The sequence below is a fragment of the Camelus ferus genome, chromosome 6 (genome assembly GCF_009834535.1).
Source record: "Camelus ferus isolate YT-003-E chromosome 6, BCGSAC_Cfer_1.0, whole genome shotgun sequence".
NCBI classification, from domain to species: Eukaryota; Metazoa; Chordata; class Mammalia; order Artiodactyla; family Camelidae; genus Camelus; species Camelus ferus.
In genome coordinates this window covers 93,796,588-93,820,952 of record NC_045701.1, presented here as the reverse complement: position 1 = coordinate 93,820,952, position 24,365 = coordinate 93,796,588, and the positions used below count along the sequence as shown (strand labels likewise).

General features: G+C 59.2%; 2 gene segments (V, D, J or C); both read left to right on the top strand.

Moving 5' to 3' along the window:
• The window catches only part of LOC116664456, a 220,355-nt gene extending 216,245 nt beyond the window's left edge, over positions 1–4,110 (top strand). Inside the window, 3 exon segments of the C gene segment in view lie at positions 3,056–3,100; positions 3,230–3,559; positions 3,643–4,110. Coding sequence covers positions 3,056–3,100; positions 3,230–3,559; positions 3,643–3,971 — 704 coding nt within the window.
• LOC102517513 overlaps positions 1–24,365 on the top strand; it is a 255,227-nt gene that overhangs the window by 222,358 nt on the left and 8,504 nt on the right.

The following is a 24,365-nucleotide window of genomic DNA, read 5'->3' as shown; positions in this document are numbered from 1 at the left end:
GAGCAGGGAAGGGGAAGTGGTGCCCAGGAGACCCAGGCTGCACGGGAGCCACCTCCACAGCTTCCACCTTCGGTAAGTGGGGTCCAGGAGGGACAGGGACAGACGGAGTGCAGGGGGGCAATGAAGGGGAGACCCCACCTCAGGGATGGGACCCCACAGAGGGTCCAGGAGCACCTGAGCCAGCACGGCTGAAGGCAAGTTGCCCAGGGGTCGCGCTGCCTACTCAGCACCAGGAAGAGGGAGCCCTGGCAGGGGCTCGCCCACAACAACAGAGCTGGTGCATCAGAGGCCAGTTGAGCTCAGCTGGGCTGCCAGGCCTTCAGGGAGCGTGTCATGATCAGTGGGCAGAAGCCTGCCCCGGGCTGCACTGGGCTAGTTGTGCCAGAGACACAGGGCTGGCCTGGGTTCCCGAGAGCTCGGAGCTGGCAGTACAGGGGCTGCACACCAGCTCCACTGGCTACAGGAGGGGCGATGGGAGCCAGGGCGCAGAAGGTCAGGACTAGGAGCTGAGGGCTGGGAGCAGGTGGGCGCAGAGACGCAGACCAGCACCTGCAGGGAACTAAGGAACAGGGGAGACTTCTGGGGGCTCAGGGAGCAAAGAAGAGGCTTAAGGTACCCAAGGGCCAGGAGCTCTGCTGGGAGGGGACCAGGGTGGGACAGAGACTCTGCCAGGGGAGAGCTGCCCAGAAAGGGAGGGGCACCTAGCAGCTCCAGGGAGAAGGGCCCAGGAGCAGAGCAGACGAGGGGGGTGACCTGTGGCAGGTCAGAAGGCAGGAGCTGCTAAGGGCCAGCTCCCCAGGGACAAAGCTCAGGGAGGCCACAGGTGAGCAGCAGACTGAAGACCAGGAAGGCAGGGGGCTTCTCAGGAATATGGACAAAGCAAGTAGAGCATGTGCGGGTGAGCAGGCGCTGGGAGGGCAGGGCGGCCGCTCCAGCATCTCCAGGAAGCAGGTAGGGCTTGTGCAGGTGGGTGGGGGCTGAAGGGCACAGGGCTAACACAGGATTTCAGGAAGCAGGCAGAGTTTATGCAGGTGGACAAGGGGCTGGGAGGGCAAGGAGCTGACCCAGGAAATCCAAACAGCAAATCCAGTCCTGGGAAAGAAATTCCCAGACTGGATCTGAACTAGGCTGAGGGCTCTGGGGCCGGCCAGAGGAGCTGGGGCAGTTCAAGGCCTGTAGCTCCAGGGACAAGGGTCAGAGAGGGTGTAGGTGAGCAGGGGCCTGCACCAGGAGGGCAGGGGGCGGCCGCAGGAGCCCGGGGACATGGCAGAGAGTTTGAGCCAAGGTCTGAGTAGCTGAGTAGGCCCAGCTGAGGGCTCCTGGGACAGCAGGACCCTTGAGCCCCTGAGGGGCTGGCCAGGTGGCATGCTGGGGTGGAGAGAGGTCCCTGGCAAGGGAGTTCTGTGGAATGAAGGAGAGGGGACACCCATGAGGGGACCCGATGGGCCCCAGTCCTTGGGCTCAAGGGCCCGTGGCGGGATGAGAAAGGAGGGGTGGACGTGCCATAGCCTGGTGGAGTGAAACAGACCCTGGACTGAGCAGAGGGAAGGAAAACGCGGGGCTCGTTCAGGGCCTGAGCTGCGCTGCCAGCCGGAGCAGAGCAGATGGGTCAGGGTGAGAGGAGACAGGCCCGGCCAGGGATGGGCCCGGGCTGCTGGCACCGAACAGGAGAGGAAGGTGGGGGCAGTGTGGGGCTCCAAACTGTGCTGAGGGCTGAGCTGGACTGAGGAAAGACAAGGGCAGAAGGAAAGCAGGGACCTGGGTGCCACGAGCCTGGGGTGGGGTCAGGAGCCCCAGTAGGAGGGGTAAGTGAGCTGAGGGGCTGTAGCTGGAGGTCCAGAAGAGGGACAGGAGCTCCCCGAGGCACAGACTCGGCAGCCGGGCTGAGGCCACAGGGATGAAAGGGGAGGGGCCAAGGAGGAGACTTGCAGGGCCTGGGGCCAGGGGGGCCAGGGGCCAGGGCCCAGGTGCTCTGGCTGCAGAGCTGACCCAGAAGACACGGGCGCGGAGGGCAAAGAGCAGGCCAGGCGAGGGGCCACGAGCAGGCTTCTGGGTGGTGGAGGCCCACCACGCCAAGCAGAGGCCCGCTCACCCAGGGCAGGGCCGGGCTGGGGCAGCAGGACGGTGAGCTCAGGGGACCAGCAGACGCTGGCCGGGAGCAGGCAGCACTGGTCAGGACTCAGACACAGGGCTCAGTCAGGCCAGGCACTTGCAGGAGGTCAGGGACCTGGGGGGCTGTCACCCAGGTGATCACCCAGCGCTGACCCACAGCTGCAGAGGCACGAGGCGCCAGGTGGTGAGGGCCCTGCCGGCCAGCTGCTTTGCAGACAATCTGGAAGCACGTGGGCGCTGGGCTCAGGGGTGCCCAGACCTGGGCTCGTGACACCCTGCCTGGACCCTCCCAGGGGTGAAGCCCTGGTGGTCACACAGCCTGCTTTCTTGCAGTCTCCACCAAGGTCCCATCGGTCTATCCCCTGACTGCTAGATGTGGGGACACGCCTGGCTCCACGGTGGCCTTCGGCTGCCTGGTCTGGGGCTACATCCCTGAGCCGGTGACGGTGACCTGGTACTCGGGCGCCATGTCCAGCGGCTTCCACACCTTCCCGTCCATTCTCATGTCCTCGGGGCTCTACACCCTCAGCAGCTTGGTGACCCTGCCCCCCAGCACCTCGTCCGGCAAGACCTTCATCTGCGACGTAGCCCACCCGGCCAGCAGCACCAAGGTGGACAAGCGTGTGGATAAGTGGACAGGCCTCAGGGAGGGCGTCCACTCCCAGACAGGACCGAGGTCAGCCCACCTCCTGGCTCGAACCACATGCCAGGATGATGACCTCTGCCCAGGGCATCAGAGGAGATGAGGTCACCTCACCTGAAGGCCTCCCAGGCTGTGAGGGGTCCTCTGGGTGTTTCCACCAGGTTCAAGATGGGCACAGGCTGGACAACTCTAACCCACAGAACTGGTGCCGATCCGCACCTTCCACAACCTGTCCCTGACCTAAACTCCACCCAGGGCCATCTCCCGCCCACAGTAATCCCCCATCTGCTCTCTCTGCAGCGCACCACCCCGAAGACCCCAGCTCCCAGTGTCCCAAATGCCCAGGTAAGGGAGCGAGGCTACACCCTCCATCACAGGGAAGTGACCAGACACCAGGCCCTGCCTGATGAGGGAAACATGTGCCCTACAGGAGGCCTGTCCAGGTGCTGACCCACATCTTGTTTCCCCCACCAGCCCCTGAGCTCCTTGGAGGGCCCACGGTCTTCATCTTCCCCCCGAAACCCAAGGACGTCCTCTCCATCACCCTAACACCTAAGGTCACGTGCGTTGTGGTGGACGTGGGTAAAGAAGACCCTGAGATAGAGTTCAGCTGGTCCGTGGGTGACAAAGAGGTACACACGGCTGAGACAAAGCCAAAGGAGGAACAGTTCAACAGCACGTACCGCGTGGTCAGCATCCTGACAATCAAGCACCAGGACTGGCTGACGGGGAAGGAGTTCAAGTGCAAGGTCAACAACAAAGCTCTCCCGGCCCCCATCGAGAGGACCATCTCCAAGGCCAAAGGTGGGACGGACAACGGGCGTGGGAGGGTCCTGTGGGGCTGCTCGGAGTGACCGTCGGGCTCACAGACACGCCTGTCCCCACAGGGCAGACCCAGGAGCCGCAGGTGTACACCCTGGCCCCACACAGGGAAGAGCTGGCCAAGGACACCGTGAGCGTAACCTGCCTGGTCAAAGGCTTCTACCCACCTGACATCAACGTTGAGTGGCAGAGGAACGGGCAGCCGGAGTCAGAGGGCGCCTACGCCACCACGCTGCCCCAGCAGGACAACGACGGGACCTACTTCCTCTACAGCAAGCTCTCGGTGGGAAAGAACACGTGGCAGCAGAGAGAAACCTTCACCTGTGTGGTGATGCACGAGGCCCTGCACAACCACTCCACCCAGAAATCCATCACCCAGTCTTCGGGTAAATGAGCCTCACCCCGGCACCCCAGCGAACACCCCTCCCCGAGGCCCTCAGGGTCCAGCACGGATGCCTGAGCCCCACCCCTGTGTACATACCTCCCGGGCCAGCATGAAATAAAACACCCAGTGCCTCCCTGGGGCCCTGCAACCCTGTCATGGTTCTTTCTGTGCAGAGCTCCGGCGCTCGCCGGGCCTGCGGGAGGCGGGGGCAGGCCACGCTCTGAGGACAAACCTGGTGTCAACGGAGGTAGGCAACAGCCCGAGGCCACAGAGGGGGCTCTGCCAGAGGCAGCAGCTCCCCAGGGTCCAGCGTCTGGCCAGCACCTACTCAGGCTGGAGTGTGTAGAGGGGACGGGTAAAGCCTCGCAGGAACCCTCACGGAAATAAGTGCACGGTTCTTCCCACCTCTGTCCAAGCCCAACTGTGGGACAGTGGCAGGTCCTTGTCCCCGCAGTTCCTATCCCTGGGGCCTAGAGAAACCACGTGCTGACACCCTGTCAACATGGGAGCCACGCCTGGCCGGCGATGGGGGCACAGGCCTCCTGCTCCCAGGACACACAGAGATCAGGCCCCACCCTCCCGCAGGCGAGGTGCTCAGGGCCAGATCTGTACACTCGAGGGGACACTCACCCAGACTCGTAGGAAAAAAGCCCTCTCATGGAGCACACCAGCCTGCACACCCCTCGTCCACCTGCAAACTCACGCACACGCATGTGCCTGTGCAACTGCACACAAGGGCACAACCACACAAGTGCACACAAGCCAGCCTTGCTCACTGGGTCCTCAATGGGGTACCCGCCCAGGGCCAGAACAGAGCCTGGAGCCAGGTCTCGTGAACCCTCTGTGGACACCAGCTTGTTCCCCACTCCTCAAAGCCCCAGCAGCACTGACCACACTCTGACCACACTGGCCAGCTCAGACCCCCACCCCTCCTCTCCCCAGGACACCTGCGCCCCCTCCTCAACACACAGAGACCCAACACTCCATTGGTCCCTAGCACGCCCACCCCAACCCCTCGGGCACACAGGGACACCCCAAGGTTGCCTCCGCCCTTCCCTGCAGTAGTACCCACCACAGACCTGCTCTGCAGACCCCTGCCGTCTAGGCCTGGCCTCCAGTGGGAGGGAAGGCAGGGGTCAGGGCACCCTCTCCCCAGAGGACCCCATGAAAGGCACCGCAGAGGAGAGGATGAGGGACACCCACTGGCCAGGCCGAGATCTGGGCCCAAGGAGTCCGGCCAAGACTGAGGCCCAAGCTGGAGGAACGGGGGACACGAGGTCGGTGCCCAGGGATTGACCTCAGGGAACCATTGATCCAGCCACCCAGGGGGATCCTAGTGCCCCACCTGCCCGGTCACAGAGAGACCCACACTCAGGCGCCACTGACCCTGCCCTGGCACGTCACGGGCAGCCACAGAGCTGACCACCCCCTCCCTGTCCAGAGCCACTCCTGGAGGAGGAGAGCTGTGCCGAGGCCCAGAGCGGGGAGCTGGACGGGCTGTGGACCACCATCTCCATCTTCATCACCCTCTTCCTGCTCAGCGTGTGCTACAGCGCCACAGTGACCCTCTTCAAGGTGGGCGGGCCAGGCCAGCTGTCCCTGCTGTCCCCACACAGTGCCCGCACAGTCCCCCTTCCCTGTCCACTCGCTGTCCCTCCCTGTCCCTCCCTGTCCCCTTCCTGTCCCCTCACAGTCCCGTCACTGTCTCCTCACTCTCCCCTCTTGTCCTTTCTGTCCACTGTCTGTCCTTCTCTGTCTCTCCAGTCCATTCTGTTCTCTCACTGTCCCTCTCTGTCCCTGTCGGGACGTCGCTGTCCGTAGCTATGCCCACGCAGTCCTCGCGCCACCCCACCGGAGCACACTCGCGGCCGGCAGACCCCGGGCTGGGAGGCCAGGTCCTTGGGGGAAGCTGGCATGGGGGCCCCAGCTGTGCTCACACCCGCCGTCCCTGCAGGTGAAGTGGATCTTCTCCTCGGTGGTGGAGCTGAAGCGGACGATCGTCCCAGACTACAGAAACATGATCAGGCAGGGGGCCTAGCGTGTCCTCTGGGTGTGTCCACGGCCACCCCAGGCCCCAGAGGTACCCCGATCATCGCTCCGAGCTGCTCAGCCACTACTCCGCCCGCTGCCCTGCCAGCTCTGAACTCTCGGCCATGTTCACCCGCACCTCCATCCTCCGACCTCACGGCCACCACCGACCACACCCTGCACCCTGCCCACCTTCAGGGGACCAAGTGCACAGCAGGTGCTACCACCAACCTGAGCTGAGGGGTCTGCCTGTCCTCACCGGGAGTGCCCGGGGCACCCTGGGGTTCCTCTGTAAGAGCAGGAAGCTGGCATCCCGGGGCAGTGGGCACAGCCTGCGCTCTGTGGACACCATCAGGCCAGATGACCAAGGACGGTTCCAAAAAGGAGGCACACTGTGTGAGATGTCTGCTGGAACAGTGCTGCCCCGGCCAACCTCACTCAGCACGGAAGCTTCTGGATGTGCCACTAATGGTCAGCAGAGTACTCAGCTCTGAGAAGGGCCTGGGCCCATGGCCCCTACAGGAGCCAGGCCTGCCAGGAAGGGGGTGAGGTCTCCCAACTCCAGCTTCCCAGAGATGGGCCTGGTGACCGGGTCCCCCACGGGCAGAAAGCAGCCTCGCTGGACAGAGCAAGAGGGACACTGGCAAAAAGGGCACTGGCCTCAGCCACCCTATCCCGTGGCCAGCGGCCTGAGACACCTTCAGCAGGAGCACTCTGCACTGGGCGGTGTGGTGAGAGGCGAGCCCCGGGAGGAGGGAGCCCGACAGCCTGGCGTCCCGGCCCCAGACCCCTGGGCCTCTCCTGTCTTCTCCCTGGATGGGGAGGGGCAGGCCCCACTGCCGGGTGGTGGCGGGGGAGTGGGGGCGCTACAGCCAGAGGTCACGCCAGGCCTGGCTTGGGAAGCTGTGCATCCTTTCTAAACGTCTGGCGCCCACGAACTTTCTACGCTGTTTATCTTTGGTTGGGTTTTTTGTTGGGAGACTCTGGCTTGTCATGTTTTGGGTTGTTCAGACAATAAAGCATCCTTTACCATTCCATAGCTCTCTGGGAATCGCTCTGTGTTGCGGCCCCTCCCCTGGTGCCTCCACAGCCTGGCCGCCCTCCACACCCTCCCAGCTCCAGGCAACAGCTCTCCCCCACCACAACCATCCCTGGGGTTCCCTGGGGGCGCGGAGTCAGCAGCAAGTCCCAGGTGTCGGACGCCTGGTCAGCACGGCTGCTGTAACACGCAGCACAGTCGGGTTGGAACCACAGAAATGATTGTCTCCCGTCCTGGAGCGGCACGTCCCCTGTCGAGGAGCGTGAGGGCCACTGTGCCCACCTGCTGCCAAGGCGGCAGGGCCGTAGTCAGGACTCGGTCCTCCTGGGAGGCCAGACCCTGAGCTCCAGTCCCTCCTGGTGGTTCCATCTCAAAGGAACAGTCTCAGGTCCCGGGTTGTAGGAGACACAGCACTCCCCAGAGGGCAAACACAGGAGCCACAGCAGACTGCCCTTCGCAGGAAATGCTCCAGGAAACGGAGGCCAGCGCCTGGTCAGGGTTGGCTCTGCTGGGCGATCCAGGCCAGCACTTCGGGAGAGCTCAGTCATCCACGGGACGCGGCCCTGGGCGGCTGGACATTGTCCAAGTGTCTGTGTGAGCCTTTCAGTGTGTCAGGGCAGAGGGGGCGAAATCAATGTGCCGAGTCTGTGGCTCCACGGCCCCAGGGGAGGCCAGCAGGACAGGCTCCTGGCAGGGAGCTGGGACCAGCACTGAGTGTCTGTCAGTAAAGCCACAGCACCCCAGGGACATTGGGAAGGGCCATTCCAGCTTCCTGTGGCGGAAAGACAAACAGACAGACAAACAGAGAGACAGAGGAAGACAGAGAATTTTATGCAGGAAAGGGACTGCTCGCTCCAGTGGGCTCCGCACCAAAGACGGTGAGGCCATGGGGCGGGCAGCTGGGTCCAGGAACACGGCCGGCCCTCAGGGACCCTGCCAGGCGTGAGGACACTGGGCACCCTCTGCCTCCAGGGTGCTCCGGAAACCATCCTGGGGGTCTCCCCCACTCGCAATCTCCCTCACACGGAAAACCTAAACAACAAGCTGAACATGCCTATGGTCCCTGCGGCCTGCCCGGCCCCAGGCCCTGCCCCTCACCTCCATCCCCTGGACCACGGATCTGCCTCCAGCCACATATTCCCGTGGGGACACCAGGACGGTCGATACCGGGCTGGCCCCACGGGTCCTCGAGGAGCACCAGTCCCAGAACAGCTGCCCCCCAACAGGCCTGAGGGCCCCGTCCTGACCCTGGGGCAACACCAGGCCACAGCGCGTCCCCCATGCACAACCCCTCCTGGGCCCCTGGAAGCCAAGTGGCCGACGCCTTCCCTTGAGCCCCTGGGTCAGCACCGGTGTGAGCCTGAAGTCAGCCTCCTGCTGCTCCTGTCCCCTAGGGGCCCTGCCCCGGGCAAGACCACCGACACACTCCTGTCAGCGTCACACCTCTCCTGCCCGCACCCCCATCTCACACAAACACACACACACACACACACACCCTGGGCTGCCACCCCACTGCGCCTCTGGGCCCCCACCAGGTGCCCCCTCCTCCCGCACTCCAAGGGGAACGTCTGCCACTCTGAGCTTTGAAAACCTGCATTGCTGTCCGTGTGTGGTGTCCGTGGATGTGGAGAAAAGAAACCCTTGTGCACTGTTGGTGAGGACATAAAATGGCATTACCGTTGTGCAAAACGGTTTGGAAGCCCCTCAGAGAAATTTCAGAAACAACTACCACACTTGCAGCAATCCCACTGCTTACAATAAACCCGAGCGAACAGGCAACAGGTCTTAAAGAGGCACTTGAACACCCACTTCCCAGCAGCTCCATTGACGATACCTACCACGAGGCGGGAACGCGAGTGTCCTTCCGTGGATGGACAGATGAGCACGATGTGGGCTGAGCGTACAATGGAACAGCACTGCCCCTGAAGAAAGAGGAACAGTGTGACGTGTGTGACAGCACGGGGGCACCTGGAGGACATCGGAACGCGTACCGTGAGCCAGGGGCAAGACGGTGAATCGTGTGCGATTCCACTTGTGTGAGCGATTACGAGTGGCCGCATTCCCAGAAAGACAAAACACAGAAGTGGCTGCAGCCGGGGGAGAACGGGGGGTGTTGTTTACGGGCATAGGGTTTCACACGTAAAGACGGGGAGAGTTATGGAGACGCAGGTGGTCGTGATTGCACTTTATGAATGTACTCACTGTCCCCAAGACCCGGAGAAAGGTGTAACATGGTACACTTCCTTAGGGGCAACTCCTATTCTTTTACCACGATAAAAAAACCTTTTAAGCGGGAGAAATCTAACCCATTCAATAACATCTGAACGCCTTCAGGAAGACCTGGAGCCTGTGTCCCTCCCTGTGGAAGAAACCGGCTGCAGCAGGTTGCAGCTGCACACCTGCCTGGCCCAGGGCTGACCCCCTGCGGAGGCCGGCGGACGCCGCGGGAGCAGCGTCTCCACGCTGACGGCGTGAGGGTGCAGGGCAGTGACAACGTGCACGGCTGCAGCACAGCCCCCCAGCCAAAGGACGGCTCCTACAGTTTGCTCTCCAACAGGTGTAAACTTCTCTTCTGAACAACCCTAACCTAGAGACACACAAAGGGAAGGGAACGCTAGGAAAGCTGCTCACGCCTTAGCTAACCTGACGTAGAACAAGGACAGCACAACCCACTGCGTGTCGGCCACCGTGGACCACGTTAAGCTTCCCGATTAAAAGGCAGCAATACACTTTGCGTTTCCACCTAACGCAGGGAAATTACCTCACATGTAATATAAAATTGCCAACCCTCCTCCAGGAAAGGCTTGAACTCCCATTGCCCATCTTACGTATCTTCGGCTGATGTTCACTTCTCGTGTTGATGAATAACCTCCGTCTTGGGTGTCCTGCAGCTTATATGCTGAGGTATGTAGCATCACCACTAGCACGTCTTATGTCAGACGGAAGAGGGTGGGGGCGGCCGGTACAGGTTGGTTATGAGAGAAGGAGACGGAGACGGTGGAGTAGAAGGACACAGAGCACATTCACATTACATCTACATGTGGACCACGTCTCCCTGGAGAAAAATGGAGACGGGCAGAGAGACTCCTGTACAGCCAAGGCGCTGAAGAAAGGTCCACGAGGAGTCACGTAGGGAGGGAAGAGAGGTACTCGGTTTGGAGCGCAGCCTCGAGGAGGGGACCCGGGACGGGGAGACACGTCATGGGCCCGGAGGTCTTCCCTGGGGAGAGGGCAGCTTGAGAGCGTTAGTAATATGAATGCTAACCAAGTTAGGGAAAAGAACAGATGAAAACAGTTTGAACCTTCACAGGGACCTGGAAAATATAAAAAGAGAACCACTCACCAGAGGGGTACAATAGCTAAAACTTAAAACACTGGAAGGGGCGAACAGGGGACTAGGTGACACCGGAGACCCCACGTGACCTGGAAGACAGAACCATGGGAATTACCCAGTCAGAACTACAAAAGGAAGAACAACTTTTTTAAAATTGAGAGCAGTTTAAGGAATCTATGGAACTACATCAACTGTCCTAACATTGGCATGATCGGGCTCCCAGAAGCAGAAGAGAGAGAGAAAACAGTTGAAAATGTACTTAATGAAATTATGGCAAAAACTCACCAACCATGAAGAAAGAGAGACATTTCCAGGCGTAGGAATCACACAGTCTCAAACAAACAGAACCCACAGAGACCCACACCAGGACACGTCACAATTAAATGGGCAAAAGTTAAGGATAAAGAGAGAATTCTGAAGACAGAAAGAGAACAACACTGTCACGGACAAGGAACTGCCACAAAGTTAGCAGTTGATTTTTCTGCAGAAACTCTGCAGACCAGACGGGAGAGGCATGATCTATACAAATGCTGAATGGAAAATACCTACAATCTAGGAGGAGGTGTCACCCCGCAAATTTGTCGTTTACACCTGAAGGAGAGACAAGAACTTCTCAGGCAAGCAAACCCTGGAGCAGTTCATCAACCCTCAGAGACACGTCAAAGGTCTTCCTGGAGGGGAACACACAGGCTATTGCAAGATGCAAGAATTTACAGCAAAGGCAAATCCCACTAAAAGGCAAATTAAAGCCTGAGGGCCATCAACTAAATAAGCAAAAGATTAAAAGATAAAATACATAAAATTAACTGTGACTGCAGTAAACAGCAGTTCACAGGAAGAAGTAAAATATAACATCAAAAAAAAAACGGGGGGGCTCACAGAGGGAACTAAAAAAAAAAAACACACATGTGAAAAGCTGCTCACATTCCTAATCATTAGGGAAATGTAAATCAAAACCAAAATGAGATGTCACCACAAAGACTACAAGTAAGAAATATTGGTGAAGAGATGGGGTAAACGGAACCCTTGTCGCTGTTAGCAGGAGTGCAAATTGGTGCAGCCTCGGGGGAAAACAGTAAGGAGTATCCTCAAAACAACTAAAGACAGAACTATCACACGCTCCAGCAATTCCACTCCTGCCTATACATCCGAAGGAAACAAAAACAAGAATTTGAAAAGATACATGCACCCCAAGGTACATAGCAACTGTATGAACAGGAGTCAGCATACGGAAGCAACACAAGTGTCTGTCGGCAGAAAATGGATACAGGTGGCACGATGCATACGCACGACGGATTAATGCTCAGCCGTGCAGAAGAATGCAATTCCGCCATCCCCGCCTTTACTTGGCGCTCACTGAGGCAGACGTCCGCCGCAGGACACTGCACCTTCACAGCACCCTGACTGGCGCCAGCCGGAGTGGCCCAGCTGCGGGGACACGTGAGACCGACGGCATAAGGACCTCATATGTCTTTGTGCTCACAGCTCCCCGAGAGGCGGGGCCTTGCCACAGCCTCACCCCGGGGAATCCAGGGCCCTGGACCGGACAGCCTGCAGCCCCTGCCTGTGTGGAGGGCGCCAGGACTTGCGTGTACGATTTCGGCCCCACTGCCCTTGCTGCCTCTGAGAGGCTCCTGGGCGCCCTCTCCTCTCACTCCTTCCCTCAGGGACTGGCTGCCGGACACGTCCCTGCAGCCTGGGGTGTTGGGAGAGACAGAAGCCCTGGAAGTTCTGCGAAGGTGCCACCCATTTATCTACCAGACAACCGCTTACCAGGTGGCAACTCCGCCATCACCGCTGGACACTGAGTACACGTGGGGCCCGAGACAGACGGGGCCTCTGCCCTCAAGGAAGTTAGAGACCAGGGCAAGGGCAGACACTAAGTAAATCAGCCCACAGCTATGTGAGGACCATCGGGATAGAGCTGGGAATGCACAGCGTGGGGCCGTGAGGCCGCTCAGTGCAAGAAACAGCCTGGTCTGTGGGGTCAGGGCTAGCTTTCCTGGGTGTGCCCTGAAGCGGAGCCCTGGAGGACCGAGGTGGCTGCCTTGGGTCTGCTGGTCAACAGTTGGTCTCCTGCCCTCCCAGCCACAGAACCTCCTAGACCCAGGGTAAGTGCGTTCATCCATGTGGGAGAAGACATTAGTGACGTGTTAAAGGTTAGGCTTCAAAACGGCCTGATGGTGACCCTCCTGTAGACACATAAAGAACACATCTCCAAATTGTACTGAACTCGTTAATCAAGGTGTGACAGCCCGGCCAAAGCAGTATTCAAAGCACTCCATTTATACAGTCAAATCAAGAGTGCTGAAATGAGTTTACAGTTTCTAAATGGGAGTCAGAGAAGTCTCGATCCTTCTTCCGAAGAAGGGGGTTTGCGTTGCCATCCACCCTCTGCAGCTTAGAGAGTCGGGAAATAGCTCAAAGACAATGAAAACCATAGACCCCCCACGGGACAGGATGGCCTTGATGCGCACACAAGACAATGCCTTGCTTTCCATTGAAGACACCAGGAGTGATTTTTTGGTCCATTTCAACGTCTTTCACAATTTCACCTGCCGACATGTATAACTGACAGAAATAGATTGAGGATAGACAGAGAACTCCTGCAAATCAACTAGAAAAATCAAACAATTCTGTAGAGAAGAGGGCAGGAGAATCAAACAGATGTTTCACGAAAGCTGTCCAAATAGCCATGAAACATTTGAAAGGAGCCACACCGGTTTTAAGGGAAATGAAAACCACATCAGAGAAAGCAGTTCTGATTCAGCAAGCCCTGGAGAAAGCGAGGAGAAGCAAAGGCAAGAGGAGGCCTTGCAGGCAGCCAGGAAATGATGCATCACACAAGGGACAAATGACACCGGCTTCTCATCAGAAAAAAAGTGGTGACCAGGGAATAATAGAAGAGGGAGTTTCAACCCAGAAGTCTACATCCAGAGAAAAGATCTTTCCAAAATGAATATGTAACAGACATTTTCAGACACACAAAACCTGAGGGAGTGCATTTCCAAGAGACCTGAGGTAAAGGAAAGGTTAACGGAGAGATTTTGTGCTGTAAGAAATGACACCAAAGTGAACGTCAGGTCCACAGGATGGAAAGTGGAGCACCAGGGTGGTAAACATGCAGGTGCAAAACAATGTGCTTTTCCCTCTTGCTTTCTTAAAAAGACAATTGATTGTTGAAAGTAAAAACTGTAACTGTATGTTGCGGGGCGTGTAACATGTATAGATGCAAAATACGAGACAGTGCCACCAAGAATGAGTTGATAAGTGGAACTGCACTTTTTCAAGGCCCTAATGACAACATGAGGTTCATTGTGATAACTGCAGGGTGCACATTATAGTCACAAAAATCACAATGCAAACAGGCTTATCTTAAAAGTCAGTAGAGAGATCAGAGTGGAATACCAAAAAGTACTTCATTAGCCCAAGAGGATGGAGGAAAGAAGGAATAAATCTGCAGCAAACATCCTCACTGGGCAACCTTTAGGGGTGTTCACATGGGGTCAGGGACACAGCTGTCATAGTATTTTGCAGGGTTTTCAGCTTCATGACTTGGCTAACCTGTGGACTGTGAACTCAAATCAAAGAGTTACAGCCAGTTTACTTTCTTAGTAAACAAAGAACAACAAGGAGAAATTTTCTGCATTGTGCATAACAAGAGTAAGTATTTTCCATGAAAATTTTGTTTCGGTAACATAAATAAATATACACAATATATATGTTTTATACATATACGTAACATACAAATGTGTATTGGACGACAATATAGAATGTTTTTCTTATAAGGATTTTGTCAAAAAGGTTTGGAAAATGCTCATTTAACAGATTATTGGCCATCCTAGCCAAAGCTATATGACAAGAAAAAGAAACAGGTTTGTTAAGATTGAAAGAGGAGACGTAACAGGCATTATTTGCAGACAACATGATCACGTCTAAGGAAAAGCAAACAAAAGCAGCGGACAAACTGTTAGAAGTAACGAGAAAAGCAGCACGATTTCCAAATGTAAGACCAATTTACCAAAAGCAGTCATGGTCCTCTGTGTCAGCAAACCTACCAGAAAGCGTGACAGAAAGAGAGGCGCGGCTCACAGCAACACAAGGGATATCCTGACGAAGGGCGCCCAAGACCTTTGTGAAACAAAGTTAAACTCCATTAAAAGACATAAAAGAAAACTGGTTGGCTGGAGAGACACGCTGGTCAAGGATGGCGTGACAAAGTGCCATTTGTCTCACAGACTAAGAAATACAATGTATTCTCCATCAAAATTCCAGCTGGGTTGGTTTTGTTTGTTTGTCTGTCTGTCTTTGAGATCCATTTACAGCTTAGACAATTTCGAAAAATAAAAGCAAAGGATGAGGGTTTTCAGGGAGACTTTCCCCCTAAATGTTGACATGGTCACAAAACCATCACCAAAAACGATGGTACTCATGCTCAAACTACTAGACCCAAGGAACAGGAGAGCCTCAGAGACAGCCCAGTTGTCCCTCAGAGCTCAGACCACAGTGAGTGGTGCCGTCAGGCAACGGGGAAGCCTGCTGGGGGGAGACCAGACTCTCACATGGAGAGCTTCAGCCCTCTGCATGGGGGCTGGTGGCTGAGCCTGTTAGGACCCAGCAGGCTCATCTGAAAGGCCAACTCTGAAGCTGAAAGGAGGCAGACCAGCCCAGGCTGGTGGTGCGTGGTGATGGCTTCTGCCTGGTGGAAGGTATGTCCACCCAGAACTTGTGAACATGACCTCGTTTGGACACAGGGTCTTTGTTAACATCATTAGGTCAAGGATGTTGAGATTGGATCACACTAGATTTCCGAAGGGTTATAAGTCCAATGACTTGTAGCAAGTGGAGGTGACACAGGGCAGAAGGCCATGTGAAGATGGAGGGAAGATTGGAGTGAGGCCAGTAGCCGGTCACTGGAAGGGGCTGGATGAGGCAGGAGGGATCCACCACCACCACTCCCCCCCTCCACCCCAGCCCGGAGCCCTCAGGGAGCTCAGCCCTGTCAACACCTTGGTTTCTGTATTCTGGCTTCCAGAGTGTGAGAATCCATTCCTGTGGTTTAGAGCCACCATACTTGTGGTCCTTTGTGACAGAAGCCCCAGAGAACGCACACAGTAGCCTCCAAAATTCAGGGTAGATAACCAGCAAATCTGCCACATGGAAACCAAGAACTTACGTCAAATGAGGGCTCAGTACGCAGTGTTAACAGACCAGGGATGAACCAGGAGAAGGTCATCACAATGCAAAACTTGCAAGGGGCTGGCTTCTAGAGGTGACTGCCGTGCAAATTCCCAGGAATTGCCAAGAGAATCTTAGAAAGCATGATGCGATCAAAGACAGAAGTCCAAACAGTTCCTGAGTTTCCAAAGATATGCTCCAGCTCGTCAGCAACAGGAGGGTTTGGTGCTGCACCCTTCAGAATGGCAAGCTCCCACAGATCATGACAGCGGCATGCCCGCTGGGAAGGCAGTCCTGGGGCTGGAGGCAGGGGCCAAGCCCAAGGCAGCCAAGAAGCAGGGCCTCCCAGGAGGCCTGGGATGCCGTAGGCCAGCCCCAGACCAGGCCCACTCTGGGAGGAGGGAGCCACACAGGGGGCTGAGAGCATCTGCAGGCCTGCATTTGGGGCCACAACCACAGACAAAGGGCTCAGCTGGTCTCACTGTCCAGGAGAACGCTGGGGCCAGATCCCCACCATGGGTACCAAGGGCAGTGAGCCCCTGGTTGAGTCTGAGGTCTAGGGGCTGGAGCTGCCACCCAGTCAGGGTCCTGGTCAGGAAGGGTCTGAGAAACACCTGTGGCTTGGCCTTCCCTCCACACAACTTGCTGGCCTGAGCCCATGACCCACACCCTCCCTGCCCCTCACCTGCAGCCCAGCACCTCCTGGGAAGCCTGGGGAGTGCTGGTGGTGAGGGGCTGGCTGGGCACTGAGGCCTCTGCCTCGAGTGCCCACAGCCTGGGAAGAATGAGCAGGGAGCTGCCAGGGGGCCAAGCCCTCAGCTCCACACACTCACACAGTGCAGGCTGCACGGCCTGGCACCACCTGGCAGGAGGCTCCCCGAAGGGGCTCTGCCAGCTCTGTGGTTTCTCAACCTTGGGTCCTTCCAAGGAACTCAGCAGTTCCCCCCTCCCCCTCCCACACAGCATCTGTGCCTGGGGCCGAGGGTGGGGCCAGATGGACCAGGACAATCTGTGCTGGGGCAGAGCAGTCAGGCTGGGCCCTGGCTCCCCCCAGGGCCCTGGCTCTGCACCCTGGGCCTGCCCTGGCCGTCCCACAGCAACCCCGGGGTCTTCCCAAGGGAGACCAAACATTCCTGCAAGGGTGCAGCGTGACCCAGCCTGTCTCCGCACAGCCTCCCTGCGTGGGGACAACCGGCCCTGGTGTCCTGGGTCCTGGTGTCCTGGGTGTCCAGGGGGTGGGGTCCTGGTATCTCCCTCTTCAAAGACCGCATGTCCCCTCCCAGAAGCCCATGCTGATGGCGAGCCTGGCAAGTGGCCATGGCCTCCCCTTTGTGTGCACTTGGGCTGTCGGGGGTTCTGGGGACACACAGGCCTGCAGGGCACGTCAACAGCACGGGGACTCAGCCCGCCGCCTGCTCAGTGCGTGTTAGTGACTCAGCCCGCCGCCTGCTCAGTGCATGTTAGTGGAGTGTCCACAGCAGACCGGCCACCCCAGCCGACCAGCGTCAAATGCCGTGGGCACCTCTGTGAAAGCCACTCCGTGGTCCCCACACCCCTGAGGGAACAATCGCAGCCTGACATGACATGTATGGCCCAGGCTCCAGCAGCTACATGGGTCTTGCTGAGCCACCGGCCACGCTCACAGCCACATCCAGCCTCCTCACAGGACCCTGCCAGCCCTCAGGGCCACACGGCCCAGTCACTGCAGGACACTGTCCGACTGGGAAGCCAGTACGCAGGCAGCAGGGTGCCAGGAGCCAGGGGGGACCAGAGCCTGCCTGTCCCCAGGTGAGCCCACAGCCCCCACGCTCGCGCCCAGAGCCACCCCCACTGGGCCATCCCCGGTCCACTCCTCTGGGTGGTGGGACACAGGCATGAGGACAGTGTGTGGTCAGGAAGCCCTGCCCTCCATCCCGGCTTCTCACACACAAAAAAGCCAAGACCGCTTCCCAGCGAAGCTGCCTCAGGAGCAGCGGTGGCTGTGCCTGCGCCCCTCCCTTCCCAGGCCATCGTGTGACCACAGTGCATGCCGACAGCCCTCCGAGTCAGCCCACGGCACTGAGGGGGAGAGGCCACGAGCCGGGCAGAGAGGAGCAGAGCCTGAGACCCTGCTGTCACTCGATCATCTTCCCAAGAACAGAGAGAGAAAAGGGAACTTCCAGGGCTGCCAAGGCCCCTGGGGGTTCCCACCCCGTTTTTAGCTGAGAGCACTGGGGCAGAGCTCCCTCCCCCAGGCCCTATTTTCTAGACGCAAAAATAACAGCAATGTTTCTAATGACTCAGCTCATCTGGGAGCCTGTCCAGGGAGCCTGCAGATGGGCCATGCCAGCCACAGGCACCTGACGGAAAACCCAGCACCTCAGGTACCCCGGCCACTGGGGTTGGCCCAAGTGGCAGCCAGGGTGGGCTGCCCAGGCCCCTGCTAGGTGAGGCTGCCTTAACTGCCCCCTGGTGTGGACCAGGCCTCTTGGTCACTGCTTGGCCCTCAGCTGTCCCTTCCCTGCATGGGGACACAGGGAAGCAAGACACTGCCTGAAGCCAGCCTGGAGAAGAGCAAGCAGCTAGGAATCTCAGCCAGGGCAGGGCCCACACACAGGGTGCAGACAGGGCTCTGGGCGTGGACCTGCCTGCAGCCGGCCGGGACAGTGGCCGCCAGCCCAGGTTGGGGGGAGAACAGCAGGGGTTAGTCCCTGTGCGGGACTACATGGCAGGCTGGCCTGAGCCTGCAGCCTGTGGCCTGAGCTGAGCTGGCCTGAGCAGGCCTGATGAGGGCAAGCCAGGCAGGACCAGGCTGGACCAACTGTGGCTTGAATGGTTGGAGCTGGTGGAGGGAGATGAACCGTCCTGGCCTCCACCGGGCCGTGCTGTTCAGAGGGGCTGTCCTCAGCCGTGTGAGACTGTGCCAGGCTGGTGGACTGAGCCAAGGTGAGCTGGGCCGAGCTGGGCGGACTAAGCCAGCAGGGCTGGGCTGAGCTGAGGGGGTGGACTGGGCTGGGTGAAGAGGGCTTAGAGAGAATGCCGTCCTCCACGGGGCCAGGTGGGGCTGAGCTGGGCTGTCCTGGACTAGGCGAATTTAGATGGATGGGCGTGATCAGGCAGGTCCAACTGAGCAGAGCTCGGAACTCGCCCACCCTGGGCCGGCTCGGCTGGGCTGGCCTGACCTGAACCAGGCTGACCTGACTTGACTGGGTGCAGCCGAACTGGGCTGGGCTGTCGGGAGAAACCAGGCTCAACTGAGGAGGCCAAACCAGACGCTCAGCAGGGCAAAACAGGCAGTCTGGGCCCTCCTAGGCTGAGCCGGGCTGGGCTGGGCTTGCCTACGTGGGAGGGTGGGGCTGGGCTGGGCTGGGCTGCACTGGGCTAGTCTGGGCAGAGCTGGCTAGGATGAGTTGAACTAGGTTCAGCTGGGCTAAACTGGACTGGTTGAGCTGGGCTGAGCTGAGCTGGTTGAGCTGGGCTGAGCTGAGCTGGTACGGGTTGAGCTGAGTTGAGTTGAACTGGGCTGAACTGGGCTTAGCTGAGCTGACTTGAGTTGAACTGGACTAAACTGGGGTGAACTGGGATGAACTGGGCTGAGCTGGGCTGAGCTGAGCTGAGTTGAGTTGAACTCGGCTGAACTGTGTTGAAATGGGCTGAGCTGGGCTGGGTTGAGCTGAACTGGGCTGAACCAGGCTGAGCTGGGCTGAACTGGGTTGAGCTGGGCTAAATTGAACTGGGTTGAGCAGAACCAGGCTGAGCTGACCTGGGCTGGGTTGAACTGGGAAAGTTGGGCAAAATTGGACTGAGCTGGGCTGAGCTGGGCTGGGCTGGGCTGGGCTCGATCAGCTGGGTGGACTTGGGTGCTAGGCCAGCTTTTCAAGCTCAGTCAGCTACACTGAACTGAATTGAACTGCATCGTGTGGCCTGGGCTAAGATGAGTTGTTTTGCTTGAAGTGGGGTATCATGGGCCAGACTGGGCCAGGCTGGATCAGGGTGGGCTGTCTTAGCTAAGCTGACTCGAAAAGGGCAGAGCTGGCTGGGCTGGGCTGGGCTGGGTGTGCAGAGCTGCCTTGTCTTGCTGGTCTCACCTGTCCTGACAGAGGTCACCTGGGCTGTGCTCAGCTGGACGAGACAGGCAGAACAGAGCAGGGTGGACAGAGCAGGGTGGGGAAGCAGAGCCAGGAGGGCCAAAGTCTGGAGCTCTGAGGCCAAGGAGGGTACAGACAAGCATGCACCCCAGAGAGGGGAGGGGCCAAGGTCTTCGTCCTCTGCCACAGGGCCTGTGTCAGGCTCCTGGGAGGCTAGCAGGAAGGGTAGAGAACAAGGGGGGCCTGGCTGGTCAGGCGAAGATTGGGGTGAAGGGGGAGCCAGGGCAGAGCAGCTCAGGGAGCGAAGAGCTGACCCAAGGCCACACGGAGCAGGGGCCCAGTGGGTGGCAGGGGGACCTCCCACAGGGGCTTTGGAGGTGGTTCCTGGGAAATGGGGGCCTCTGGATCCCCAGGCTCTTATGTGGTATATGGGTGAAGGCAGAGGGACAGCTTGACGGCTCCTGGGGGGGTCTCAGGGTCCTTGATCCCCAGTGCGGGTCCACGAGTGGAGCGGATAGGCAGCCTGGTAATCCCCGGGGCTGCCTGTGTCCCAGGGCAATGGTGGGGGCAGAGGGCACAGACCGGTGGTTCCAGGGCATTGCAGGGCCCCTGATCCCCAGCGGAGCACTACAGGTGGGGGTGGAGGCGTAGCCCGGTCACTGCTGGGTAGTCTCTCTGGGTCCTCAGGCCCTGGCAGGGAGCTGTGGGCTCTGACCCTCAACCTCAGGCAGTAGATTGGTGCCTCCACTCAAGAGCCCCACGTCCTGCCACTCTGGGCTGAGGGCAGGAGTCCTGGCTGAGGCTAGTGACGTAATGCTTGTGGTGGGGACACAGCAGTTGACTCGGGGGGGGGGGGGCGTCCCTCAAGAATCAGAAAATGAGGAAAGGGCCCAGAATGAGCCGTCTGTCCCCGAAGGCTGGAGCGGGAATCCCAGGGCTCCCTGCACCAGACAGCCCCCAGCCCCCTGCAGCCCTCACTCCCAGGCCCCCAGGGCAGCAGTGAGCCTGGCATGTGTCAGGTGACAGTCCTGAGCCCAGTGCCGACCCTGGCCCTGTCCCCACAGCCTCCATCCAGAAACCAGCCGTCTTCCCCTTGACCTGTTGCAAAAACACCACCGATGTCACCACTGTGGCACTAGGCTGCCTGGTCACCGGCTATTTCCCGGGGCCAGTGACCGTGACCTGGGACACAGGGTCCCTGAACAGCAGCACCAGGACCTTCCCCGCTGTCCAAAACCTGGAGTCCAGCCTCTACACCACCAGCAGCCAGGTGACCATCTTGGGCAAGTGGTCCAAGCAGAAATTCACCTGCAGTGTGGCTCACCCTGACTCCAACATCACCATCACCAAGGTTGTCCCTGGTGAGCCAGGGCTGGGCTGGCCCCTGAGACAGCGGGAGGGAGGAGGGGAGGGCTGGGTGGGAGGGGCAGGGAGGAGGGGATGGGGCTCCCATGCCTCCACTTCTGGGAACACCCACCAGCTTGCTCGCGGCCCGGGCCAGGATATCGGGGCACAGGGCTCAGCGAGGCCTCTGCCCCCAGGGTGCTTCAGGGACTTCCCCGAGCCCTCCGTGAAGCTCTTCCACTCCTCCTGCAACCCCGACGGTGACACCCACACCACCATCCAGCTTCTGTGCCTCATCTCCGGCTACACGCCAGGCAGAATCCAGGTCGCCTGGCTGGAGGACGGGCAGGCGGTCACAGACAGGTTCCCACAGACCGCCAATGACAGACCAGAAGGCAAGCTGGCCTCCACCCACAGCCAGCTCAACATCACGCAGGAGGAGTGGCTGTCCCAGAAAACCTACACCTGCCAGGTCACCTATAACGGCTTCACCTATGAAGACCATGCCCGCAAGTGCACAGGTACCGCCCTCACGCACGCCGACACCCAGACACTCGGGGTTCAGAGCGGAGGGCGGGCTCCACCTCACACAGCCCCCTCCTGCACACTGCAGAGTCCGACCCCCGCGGCGTGAGCGCCTACCTGATCCCGCCCACTCCCCTCGACCTGTACGTCCACAAGTCGCCCAAGATCACCTGCCTGGTGGTGGACCTGGCCAGAAAGGAAGGCATGAATCTGACCTGGTTTAGGGAGAACAGGGGTCCTGCACAGCCAGACTCACTCGTCATCAAGACCCAGTTCAACAAGACAGTCACTGCCACATCCACCCTGTTGGTGGACGTCCAGGACTGGATTGAGGGCGAGACCTACTACTGCAAAGTGACCCACCCAGACCTGCCCAGGTCAATCCTGCGCTCCATCTCCAAGGCCCCCGGTGAGCCATGGGCTGAGGGGAGGCAGGGGACTCCCCAGGGGAGCCTGGGCTGACCCACACCTGTCCGCAGGCAAGCGTTTAGCCCCCGAGGTCTACGTGCTCTCGCCACGCAAGGAAGAGCGGGCAGCCAAGGACAAGCTCACCCTCACCTGCCTGGCCCAGAACTTCTTCCCTGAGGACATCTCGGTGCAGTGGCTGAGGAACAAGGCCCTGATTCAGACGGACCAGCACAGCACCACAAAGCCCCACAAGGCCAACGGCCCTTCCCCCGCCTTCTTCGTCTACAGCCGCCTGGTGGTCAGCCAGGCTGACTGGGAGCAGAAGAACAAGTTCACCTGCCGAGTGGTCCACGAGGCACTGCCCGGCTCCAGGACCCTCGAGAAATCCGTGTCCAGTGACCTCGGTAAATGACGCCTGCCCACCTGCCCTCCCCTGCTCCCTCCCCAGCCCCCAGGGCTCCTTCCTCCTGAGATGGACCTTCTGTCCATCATCAATAAACACTCCAGTGCCTGCTCAGAGCCCCGGGCGTGCCCGTTCTTGGGGGTTGGTGGGGTTGTGGGGCAGGGCATCTTGGCACAGGGGAAGGGGAACACAGGGCCAGCGCAGGGCTGAGGCATGAATCTGGGCCCTCCCCACCACCCCACTGTGGGTTTTGCCTGCTCAGAAGGGTCCTCTGAGGGAAGGGACCACAGAGATCCCAGCCCCTACACTCCCAGGTCCAGCTGCACACACGCAGACCCTTTGGGCAGAGAAATGGGCCAAGTCAGAACCCCGCACGGGCTCGTCCCTCACTCTCACCTCCTGGGCACAGATGGGCCAACCCCACAAAGGGGCCAGCACTAAGCTCACACCCCTCTGAACCCCACATCAGGCAAGGGTTGGAACCCAGTGCCCTCACCTTGCTGCTCAGACTCACTCCACCCTGAATCGATCGGCACACTGCCCGGCCCTCCACACACCCTCACATCCTCACACCCACTGGCGCCAGGGCTCCGCACCGCCCAAGTCACGCAGCAACTCCAACAGCACCCTGTGCCGCACCTCACACACGCACACAAGTGGCCTTCCACGGCCCACCCTCTACCCAGGCCGCTCCCAAGCCCTTCCCTGTCACACCTGGGCCCTTGGGCCCACCAGTGGCCACACATGGTTTCCTCCGGTGGCCTCGATAACCCCTGGCTAACCCCTCCTTGTCAGCTGCACCCCACAGAGGGACACACAGACACACACTGACACATGGACTGAAACACATGGATGGATATACACAGACATGTATGGACAGACACACTGACACACGTGAGTGGATGTATATGGATATGTGTGGACACAGACACACAAGCACACGGACACACACAGACACACGCAGACACACACGAGATACGGATACATACACACGGGCAGATACACAGATACACACATGGACACACACAAGCACGCGGACACACACGGACAGATATACACACAGACATGCACACAGACACACATGGACAGATACACACATGGTCACACATGGACATACACACACAGACACACCTGAGCACACAGACACACACAGACACACACGAGCACACGGACACACACGGACACACATGCATTCCCTAGCACGCAAGTATCCCCATATCCACACAGAAGCAGGGCATGCACAGCCCACACCCTGAAGATGAGCCCAGAGCGGAGATCGGGCTGGAGGAGGAGGGTCCTGACTCCAGGGCAGGTGCCAGGGGGCCAGGCAGCTGTGGGGCCAGAGTAGAGCTGGAGGGCAGCTCTGGGGTCCCACAGCCTGGGCGGGATCCACACTTCTGGACCCAGCCCTCAGGGCACCCACTGTGATGACCCAATGACCCAATGTCCATCCAGGCCCACTCTCAGAGCCCCCTCCTGAGGGCTCCAGGCAGGGTAGCCAGCTGTGTGTGCTTAGGGGGGTCCCCAGGCTGGTGAGAGTGGAGCTGGGCAGCCACAGGCCATGCGAAGGGCTGGGAGGGGGAGCTCTCAGACTGGGGGCCCCAGCCTGCCATGGGGCAGGGAGTCAGAGCTGAGGTGAGGGGCCTGTGGGGGCTGAATGGGGGTGATCAGCAGTCAGAAGAAAAGCCATCAGAAACAGTGGGAGTGAAAACACCAGCCACCTTGGGAGACAGGGGACAGGAGAGGACGTGGGACCAGTGCCACCCCCACACAGCCACTGGCTGACTTGGGGGCTTTGAGCCCCCAGCCCTCCAGGGCTGGCCAGTGGCTCTGGGCCGGACAGGAGGGGCTGCCCAGGACCTAGGCATCAGAAACCAGGATGCAGGGCCCCAGTTCTCTCCACTTCCCAAGGGTGGCTAGGCCTGTCCTCCCCCATCAGACCCCGAGGCCAGGGAGGGCTGACCAGCCGGTGCCCACAGAGCTGGGCCTCGAGGACATGTGTGCGGAGGAGGCGGGGAGCGAGGAGCTGGCTGCAACCTGGACCAGCCTCTCCATCTTCATCACCCTCTTCCTGCTC